Here is a 10,762-nt window from a genome sequence, read left to right as displayed (position 1 = left end):
GACAAGTACATGCTAATTAGTCTATTGCTATTGCTATATAAGCAGGTTCATCAGTCTTCCCATATTTGAGATTTGAAAACAACAGTGATGATGGTAGCTTCTAGACCTTGTCCTTAGGCACAAGCCACAGTTCCTATAAGAAGTAACGCATATACAAAGATCTAGAGCACAGGGCGGTAGATTTTGTGGTCTTCGGGTAGATAGGATCAGAGTTGAAGGCTAAAGGAGACTTTGGTGGTGTAACTGGGAACAGCTTCTGCAATAAAGGAAAAATATATTTAGCTTATTCGTTCACTCTTTTGATTAATAAATTGATTTTATGCGCTTGCTTGTTTTGTCTGAGTCTCTGGGACTAGAGAGTTACGGTCAGTTAGTTGTGAGCCACGTGTGGGTGCTGAGAACCAAACCTGGGTGCCCTGGAAGAGCAGCCAGTGCTCTTAACCACTGGGCCATCTCTCCAGCTCCTTCTTCATTTGTTCTTATCATGAAATATAACCACAGTGTAGTGACTCGCATGGATACACAAAGTATTGACACTCCATATACTGAGTACAGAGAGAATGTATAGAGAGCCATCACCAGTGGTTAGCCAATAGGCTCTGGAAACTGTATGACCATATAATAATAAAAGCTAATGAAATCCCAGCAGCTGGGAGGCAGATATCACCATAGTTGAAACTGATGGTTTTTTATAGACGTGGGGTTGAGGACAGCAGGAGGGTTATAAGAGATGAGGGTTATTTCTAAACCAAGCATGCTCTTCCTGAGTGAGCTCATCCTTGCCACCCCAGCGCTTGGTGCTCCGAGCTCTCCCTTCACAGCCATGCTGCATCTACAGACGGCCTATGCCGACTATCAGAAGTGGTCGGTAACAGAGGACTTGGCTATCATTTACACCCTGAGTCTGAACCTAAGAAACAAAACACTTCCCCGCCCTTCCTGAGTTATCTGACTACCCACCACGCCATATTGTCGACATGCTATGAAAAAGAATGAAAAGCAGTTCCGAGTGGACCCACCTCCCTGGTTTGCCAACTGTGTTTTCCTTTTTTGTGACATTTATACAGGTGTTTGGTTTGGATGAGTTGACATTTTCAGATTTTTAAATGGATTTTTGAAATGGGATCATATTTTCCTATTAACTTAGAATACTATTTTGTGAACCTAATTTAAAGGTAGTTGACTGGGGAAACAAGATGGCTCAGTGGATACAGGCACTTAACTGTGCAAACAGGGTGATGTGAGTTTGGTTCCTAGAACACAGAGGGGCAAAAGGAGAGAAGAGACTCCATAAGCTTGTCTCCTGACGCCCGCATGCAGACCTCAGCACGCCAGCCCCCCCCCCCCACATCAAGAACACACATACACATACAACTATAATGGTTTTTTTTGGTAACAGTCAGTAATACAACCCTCACTGACATTTTAATTGTCTGTTTCCCGCCCTCTGTGTTCTAACACACAGTTGATATATGTACCAAGCATGAAAAACCTCACATTTTGTGCAGAAGAACAGTGCAAGATCAAGCCTGACCAAACCCCAGAATGGACACACGGGAGGTGAGCACACGGCCTACTCCTAGCTGAGGAGTAAGTGGTGGCTGCTGAGAAAGGAGGAGCCCGTTTTCTTTAAGCCCCTGAAGGGTTGGCTGACCATGCTCCGAGGGCATGGCCACTACCAGCTGCATGTAACGAGGTTTTTTTTTAGAAGAGAGAGAAAAATAAAATTGAGTAGGAAAGGTGGGAGGGCCAGGGAAAAGTGAGGGGAGGAGTGACTATGATCAAAATACATTGTATGAAATTCTCAAGGGCTAATAAAAATGAGAGGGAAAAACCCCATGTTCTAAGAAATGTACCATTTTAGTTCACAAATAGTCACAATTTTTTTTTTTTTTTGGTCACTTTGACTTAAGTTGGAGTATGTATTTCATGAGCAGGTAGAGTTTGTAAAGTACATTTTAGATGGTTCTAACTATTCCCAGCTCACCTCTTTCTTTAAGATCTTCAATGTACGCTTTCATGAATTCCTTATCGAGATGCTGGCGATCCTGTTCACTTTCCATTGTCTCATCGCTGTCTTGGGTCTCAGCAATAGGATTGTCCATAAGGCTTACAAATCTGTTGGGGAACATATGGAAGGCAGCACAGTGAAATGCCTCTAATGTGCGTTGGACAGATTTCACAGAAGTCAAGAGCACTGGTTGCTCTCCCAGAGGACCTAGGTTCGAGTCCCAGCACCCACATGCTGGCTCGCAACCATCTGTAGCTCCAGTTCCAGGGGATCTAACACCCTCTTCTGATCAATGAAGGCACCAGGTATGCATGTGGTATATAGACATGCATGCAGGCAAGCAAAACACACACACAAAATAAAATAAAATAAAATAAATACATTAAAAAAAATAAGAGTATTGGAGTAGAGGCAGGTGGATCTCTGTGAGTTTGAGGTCATCCTGGTCTACAGAGTGAGTTCCAGGATAGCAGGATTATGTTAAGAGGCCATGTCTCAAGAGAAAGGAAAGACAGAAAAAGAAAAAGAAAAAAAAAACACATTATTTAATCACTCTTTGATTTCCCTTTTTTATCAGTATCTAAAGAGTGTGGAGACAGTTTTCTTCTGAAACAGAAGCTTCCTTAGTTGGTCCATTTGCTCACCCTCTTTTTTCCACTCCACCACTGGCCACATGCAACTCATCATTCTTTTTCTTCAATCAATGCTCGGGGCTGGGGGTGTGGCTCAGATGGCACAGTGCCTCATTAGAGTGCACAGAGCCCTGGTTTTGAGCCCCAGCATGGCAGAAACCGTGCGTGCCTGCAGGAGGATGAGGGGTTTAAAGTCATCCTCCACTATGCAGTGAGTCTGTGGCTGGCTCTGGTTCATGGAAATGAAGAGCAGAAACTCAGAATCCCGTTTTTTCTTTATCTTGCTCACGATCCACAATCCAAAAATGTTGGTTTTGGTCTCTTCCTAATGATAAACGAAGACACACGCGAAGGCTCCTGAGGGCGGACTCTCCCGCCTTGCCATCTTTCTTTCCACATGAGGGTGAGCACGAATTCACCCCATTTTGGAACCTGTATCTCCTTTTCCTGGATGGTTGTCTTTGTTTTGGGGCTCACCGAGGTTAGGTCAGAAAAATGGGGCAAACAGAGGGGATTGCTTGGACAGTGCCTGGCCTCTCCAGGGCCACAGGGATGTAACACATGAGAGGCCTAACCCACGACTCCCTCATGCTGTCCATCAGCAAGTAGTGTTTCTAGCTTCATAAATTCAATGATTCTATACTCCTCGGGGCTTTGAAAAACCAAACAAACCTCCTCATAGAAAGTGGAGTAGTCAGATTCTAAGGCGTATGAGGATCATCTTATCACGCTCCTAAGAGAGCAGAGGCGGCTGGCTCTTGCCTGTGTCCAGGGGTGCCTGTCCTGGGAGTCCCTCCCCCTTCTCGTGTACTCACTTCAATGGCGTGGAGGCATCACACAGGGCAGTCGGGAGCTCCACCAGATGATCTCCACTGACAACCAGCAAGGTGAGCTTTCTGAGGTTGAGCATGGCTTGAGGAAGGTAGGTCAGCTTGTTTTTATACAGCAGGAAGCCCTGCAGCTCTTCCAGCCTGAGGAGAAGCAACGGTTCAGGTCAGACTGAGTCCACTCCACAGCGAGCTGCAGCCTGCTCAGCCTATTCATAGCCAACGCACGTGCACAACCAGGAGCTTACTCTCCACACTTAGATAAAGTCACTATTTTAAATGCATAAAACTATGTAGATTTTACTTTTTTCTGACTTCATCACCCACTAAAGACACAAATTTAGCAAGTTTGAACAATACAGAGCAAGCCACATCGGGGCCTCAAAAATCAACGGACTCCCTCTAAGTGTCTCCTGCATTTCCCAGGTTACTGGCAGAATAAACAGATTTGAGCAGTGAGTTTCTTTCCATACAACTTACTCTTTCCTCACTGTTTGTTTGTTTGTTTGTTTGTTTAAACATTGAGTAGGGGGAAAGCCACCGAACAAGGAGAATGAAAAAACAAAACAAAATGTCTGAATGAGGGGACTGATTTTTAATAAACCAGTCTGACTCCAGAACAGGCTTCAAAATTGGCTTCAGACTGAACAGGCCTATGTTTCTATTTCTCAGGAAACAAAACTACAGTTCCTGAAGACAAGATAACCTCCCTGAAGATCAGGAATAGTAATTTAGTAACGGCCTTGAAAAGTCCCCAAACACTCGACCAGTCAAATCAAAGGTCAGTTAGAAATGCTTTGTTTAGCTAGTCAAAATTGTTACCTGGACACTTTTTGTTAGCACCCTTTGTTGCCTGGACACATCTTGTTAGCTGGACACTTCATAAAGTCCTCCCAGCCCCTAGGTCAGCACCACCGAATCAATGAAAAGGATTACCTAATCACGATAGAGAAATCCCCTAACTGTCTTTAAATTGAGCCTGGATGGTCACTTCAGAGTCGCCATTCTGTGGAATGGTAGGCCCAATTTCTGAAGAATAAACGCTCCTTGGTTTTGCCTACTACCTGAGTCTGAGGTCTTCTTTCAGCAATTCCTGCGCATAATGTTAAGTTTGTTTCATTTTGCTTTCTAGTTCATTCTAGTCTGGAGACCTGGCCTCCAGATTGTTTTTTGTTTGTTTGTTTGTTTTGTTTTGTTTTATGCTTTTTTTTTTTTCCATTCATTTACGAAGTCTTGTGTAATGAGACAATTATCTCAGAATTCCTGCCATTTCAAACACAAACAAACACAAACAAGTCTCACTTGGCCTCATCAGCCCATTAGCCCAGGAAGTGCCAGCATTCATCATCACAGGGACCAAGAGTAGAGAGATGTCACCTGAGATGACGCTCAGGCCTAAGCCACAGCCAGTCTGTAAATCATAACACTTTATGCTTCCACATAAATAAGAGAGTAAACTCCAAGAGGACGCAGGTTGTACTTCATCCATGAACCCTAGCCCACTTTCCAGGACTGCCTTGTGAAGCCTAATAATATCAATGGCATGAAGGAGTGAATGAATCAATCAGTCTTACATGTTTCAGTGTAACAATCACTTTTTAAAGAACAGGTTACATTTTAAATTTATTTTATTTTTAATTTGCATGTGGGCATATGATGCATGAAGGTGCACATTCACATGTGCACACAAGCATGCAGAGGTCAGAGGTCAGAGGTCAACACTGAGGGTCTTCCACTGTTGCTCTCAACCCAATTTTTTTTTATTTTTTAATTATGTGTTCATGAGTGCAGGTGCCCAAGGAGGCCAGAGGGTTGGATCCTCTGGAGCTGGAGTTAACAGGCGGTTGTGAAATCTTCCCAGTGTAGGTGGGTGTCAGGAGCTGAACTCAGGTCCTCTAGAATAGCAGTTAAATACTCTTTTTTGTTGTTGTTTTAAGACCATCTCTCTTTATGTAGTCCTGTTTGTCCTGGGACTTAAAATGTAGGACAGACTGACCTTGAACTCACAGAAATCTGCCTGCCTCTGTGCCCAGAGTGCTGGGACTGGAAGTGTGGGACACTGCACTGGCTACTAAGTGCTTTTAATAATGGAAATACCTCTCCAGCCCCTTCACTTTATCTTTTGGCTCTTTTTATTTCAAGTCACACACACACACACACACACACACGTGTATTTGTGTGTGCGTATGTACCTGTGAGTGCAGCTGCCTGTCCAGTCAGAGCCCCTGAAGCTGAAGTTGTGCTTGGCGGTCGTAAGACATCTGATGTGGGTTCTGGGAACTGAACCTGGGGCCTCCGCAAGAGCCGCCTTAACCACTGAGGCATCTCACCAAGCCCTCCGTCTCATCTTGTGAGGCAGGGTCTCTCATGGAATCTGGTATTACCAGCTGGCTAGACTGGCTGCCACACGCTCCTGGGACCGGCCTGTCTTTGCTCACACGAGCACTAGGCTCACAGTTGGGAGGGGCCACAGACAGCTTTTACAAGACTGTTTGGGATTCGACATGTGTCCTCCTGCTTGCAGAACAGACCCTTCGCCCACTGAGCCATCTCCCCAGCCCATGCAACTGTTCTTAAAAACAAAACAGCTGCACAGATATAATTTAATGACATAACCAACACACCGATTCTGTTTACAGATGCACCTTAAATTAATAAGTGAAAAGTCGTAAACATTTTTCTCATTGATGTCCTTCTAAGCAGAGTGATGTTTCTCTGTACATAATAAACTTTCTTTTCAAATTCTGTGAAGTTAAATTAACAGTGTTATTCTATCAAAGACTGAAGCTGAGTCAGGAAGCTCCTATCAGAGCTGGAGAGATGGCTCAGCAGTGAAGAGCTGCTCCTCCAGAGGTCCCGAGTCCAATTCCCAGCAGCCACGTGGTGGCTCACACCATCTATAATGGGATCTGATGCCTGTTCTGTCATGCAGGCGTACATACAAATTGAGTGCTCATATACATAAATAAACAAATCTTAAGTAAAATAAAAGACGCTCATATCAGTAATCTTAGCACGCAGGAAGCTGAGCACTATGGGTTCTGAGCCCTTCTAGGCTATAGTGTATGCTCCTACGTCAAAAATCAAAACTAAGCAAAACAAAAATCTCTTTGAAGTTGTTTGGTGTGGCACATGAGCATGGATCGGGGACTTGGGAGGTTGAGGAGGGAAGATCAGGAGTCTGAGGCTAATCCAGGCTACTTTGCAAGACTTCTCTGTTTCCAAGGAACAGAGAAAAGGAAGGCATAATACTATAGCTTTGCAGGTAAGAGTGCCTGCCACCAAGCTGACAGCCCGGACCCACGTGAGAGAAGAAGAGAATCGGCTCCTACAAGCTGTCCTCTGACCTCTATTTCCGAGCATGCACACACCCACTCCGTTTTTAAAAAGCTTTCTTTAAAAGCCAGATATGGTGTTGCACACCTTTAATCCCAGTACTCAGGAGGCAGAGGCAAGCAGATCTTTCTGAGTTCAAGGCCAACCTGGTCTATAAAATGAGGCCAGCCAGGGCTACAAGGGGAGAATTTGTCATTATACAGCTAGATAGATAAATAGATAGATAGACAGACAGACAGACAGACAGACAGACAGATAGATAGATAGACAGACAGACACTGAATCAAATTTACCATGACAATGAAGATGTGTTCAAATGCAAATATACATATATGTGTGGAACACAGAGGAAATCGTCTTAGTCTGTCATTTCCTAGAAACAAACACTGGAAAATGAGTTGATTCCGAAGAACATTTGCGTGCTAGCGCATCTCGGTGCCAACGTCTCAGTGTGTCAGTGATTGGTTTATACGCCTCACCTTAGGGTGCAAGTAGCTACCTGTCTATATCTTGCGGCAGGTCACTCAGATTGTTGCTGCTGATATCCAGCCACTGCAGACGACACATCCGCAGGACACAGATCGGGACGCTGGAGAACTTGTTTGCTGAGATATCGACAAAGGTAACTCGCTTCAGGTTGCTTAACTAGAAAGGAATAATAAGAGCACATCCTAATTACCCTCCATGACCTCAGTTAATCCTGATTGCTAACTTGACAGGATTTAGAATCACCGAGGAGAGGAGCCTTTGGGGCGTGTCTGGGAGGGACTATGAGCTAAATGAGTTAGGAAGACCCACCTTAACTGTGGGTGGCACCATTCCCTGGGAGGGACTATGAGCTAAATGAGTTAGAAAGACCCACCTTAACTGTGGGTGGCACCATTCCCTGGGCTGGGGTCCAGGGCCGCACAAAACAGGGAAAGCTGGCTGAGCATGCGCATCTCTCTCAGCTTCTGAAGCTCCTGCTAACATGCCTCTCCTGCCACGATGGGTGACACCCTCGAAGAGTGAGCCAAAGGGAAGCCCTCCTCCCATGAGTTGCTTTTGTCAAGTGTTTCGTAATGGCATCAAGACGGGTAATTAATACTCCTTGTGAAACGGCAATTAAATTCAACTAATAATGTTTAGAATAACGTTTCTTCCTCAAGGGCATCCATGGATGTATGTGTAAAAGACCAGACCCACTGTGGGTTTTGGAGCACCTACTGTACTTCCTGCTGGAGATGCTAAAACAAGCTGCACACGATGGCTGCCCTCAGGGAACTGATATTTTCGTAAATAAGCAAAGCAACTCATGCAGTAAGAACCTCCGTAAGACGAGTCTCAACTTTCAGGAAAAGAAGGGTGAATTTGCCCAGCAGTTGCATGGAGTAATGGCCAGCGGTCCAAAAAACTTTCATGGAGAACAGGAAACTGGAATTGGGTCTCCCAGGCTGGGGAGCAGCGTGTGCCAAGTCACAGAAGACAGACAGTTCAAGTCTTTTGCTGTTGCGGTTGTTTTGTTTTGTTTGTTTGTTTGTTTGTTTGTTGAGACAGGGTCTCGCTACAAAGTCCTGGCTGTCCTGGAACTCCCTACATAGAACAGGCTGGCCCTGAACTCACAGAGATAAGCCTACTTCTGCTGGCATTAAAGGTGTGCACGAGTAAGGCCACCTAGGAAGTACAAGTCTTACAGAGCATGTTGGAGTGGTGACAAGTCTGGAGGAAACCCACATTTGGGTGGGTCAGCTGACGTGATAAAGCTGTCTTGATCTTGTCAGGCCTCAGTAGCTAAGCGGGTTGGGCTGTTCTGGTGTGGTTTTATATCATCCACAGTTCTTGTTCGCAACATGCCAACTCAAACACACAGGGAGATATTTGACTCCAGTGCAAATCTATGAATGTTGAATAAATTTGAACAAATGTTTCATATCTGGAATTGTTATGAATGTTTGGTAGCTATTATAAAACATTTTTAAAAAAAGGGGGGGCTGGAGAGATGGATCAGTGGTTAAGAGCACTGTCTGCTCTTTCGAAGGACCTGGGTTCAAGTCCCAGCACCCGCATGAGAGCTCACAACTCTGTAACACCAATTCCAAGGGATCTGACTAATGCACACTAATGCACATGAACTAAAATTAAATTATTTTAAAAAACATTAAAAAAGCTTTTGATCAGCAAGCCTTGCTGGTTGCCTAGAGTCCAGTTTAAGACGGTGTGGTACTTTGAATCAAAATGGTTCCTAATGGCTCATAGGGAGTAGCTTTATTTGAAAGGATTAGGATGCCTGGCCTTGTTGGAGTAGGTGTGGCCTTATTGAAGAAATCAAGTCACCGGAAGTGAACTTTGAAGTTTCAGAAGCTCAAGTGAGGCCTGGCAGCTCACTCTCTCTTCCCGCTGCCTGCATGCTGCCATGTTTCCCAATGATGACAATGGTCTACACACCTGATCCTGTGAGCCAGCACCAATTAAATGTTTTCCTTCCTAAGAGTTGCTGTAGTCCTGGTGTCTCCTCACAGCAACGGAAACACTAACTAAGACAGGCTGTTGTTAACATATTTTTTAAAACACAAAAAACAAAAACAAACAAACAAACAACCCAACTTTGTTTGTTTATTTGTTTCATTTGTTTTTTGGTTGTGAGCCTAGCCTGAGCCATCTCTCCAGCCTGTTTGTTTGTTTGTTTGTTAATGACTGGGGTGGGGTCAGTACACACACACACACACACACACACACACACACACACACACACACACGTGCTGAGACCAGAAGAGGACATCAGATTCTCAGGAGCTGGAGCTACAGGTGGTTGTGAGCTGTAACTACACATGGATGCAGAGAAATGAACTCGGGTCCTCTGCAGGAGCAGCAAGCACTCCTAACTGCTGAGCCATCTCTCCAGCATCAAGTTTTGTGAAAACCAGAATAAGGTAAAAATCAACAGCATTAACCAACAAAGGAAAGTCCATGACTATAAGAAGAATTTTCGCCAGGGCTGGAGAGATGGCTCAGCGGTTAAGAGCATTGGTTGCTCTTCCTGAGGACCCTAGTTCAATTCCCAGCACCAACATGTGAGTTCACAACTGCCTGGTCTATAACTCAAATTCTAGTGGCTCCAACTCCCTCACACAAACACCAAGTGTACATAAAAATAAACAAAATTTTAAAAAGAGGCGTTTTCCCATTAGTTACTTTCATCAGTGGCAAAGCAAAGCAAAACATTAGCAAAATACACTGAATAGTAGTGATTGATGAGGAAGGTCCAGATGATTATGGAAATTACAAATAAATCCTAGAGTTAAAGATGAAAACAACTAACCTAAAAATCCAGTCTCAGGATGGACAGTGGTGGCTCATTCCTTTAATCCCAGTACTAGGGAGGCAGAGGCAGGAGGATCTCTGTGAGCTTGAGGCCAGCCCGGTTTCCAAAGCAAGGCCAGGACACCCAAGGCTGCACAAAGAAACCCTGTCTTGAAACACCTGCTTCCCCCTATCCCCCAAATCTAGTCTCGGGAGAAGAGGACTGGTTGCTTGAGGCCAAGCTGGAATACACAGGAAGACCTTATCTTTTAGAGAGATGGGGGTGGGATGGGGAGGTCAGAAATCCAGTATAAGAGTTCAACATCAGATTCAAAACAGCAGAAGAGTCAGAGAGCTGAAAGGCAGGCCAAAGAAACTATCCAACCTAAAGAGGCCTTAAAAGATGAAATCTGGAATGGCTAGATAGCTCAGTGTTGTTTTCACACATGGCTGGGGTTCTGTTGTACACACACACACACACACACACACACAGCTCCAAACTATTTGTAACTCCAGTTCCAGGGGACCCAGCACCCTCTTCTGATCTCTGAGGGTACCAGACATGCATGTGGTACATGTATATACATACAGACAAAAACATTCCAACACATGCATAGATAGATAGGTACGTACATACATACATACATACATACATACATACATACATACATACATAC

At 44.5% G+C, this 10,762-nt stretch overlaps 1 protein-coding gene across 1 annotated transcript in view; it reads right to left on the bottom strand.

The window, feature by feature from the left end:
• Window positions 1-10,762, bottom strand: part of Lrrc2 (leucine rich repeat containing 2) — a 25,607-nt gene continuing 14,845 nt past the window's right edge. The window contains exons 6-9 of the mRNA XM_055601756.1: window positions 7,306-7,451; window positions 3,459-3,614; window positions 1,988-2,118; window positions 1-256 (exon numbers count right to left, since the gene is read on the bottom strand). Coding sequence (XP_055457731.1) covers window positions 207-256; window positions 1,988-2,118; window positions 3,459-3,614; window positions 7,306-7,451 — 483 coding nt within the window. The 3' untranslated portion in view covers window positions 1-206. The remainder of the gene's footprint in view (window positions 257-1,987; window positions 2,119-3,458; window positions 3,615-7,305; window positions 7,452-10,762) is intronic.

The sequence above is a fragment of the Psammomys obesus genome, unplaced genomic scaffold (assembly GCF_907164565.1).
Source record: "Psammomys obesus unplaced genomic scaffold, mPsaObe1.curated_primary_1811, whole genome shotgun sequence".
Classification (NCBI taxonomy): Eukaryota; Metazoa; Chordata; class Mammalia; order Rodentia; family Muridae; genus Psammomys; species Psammomys obesus.
Note: the sequence above shows the minus strand (reverse complement) of the source record. Positions and strands in the feature narration are given on the sequence as shown.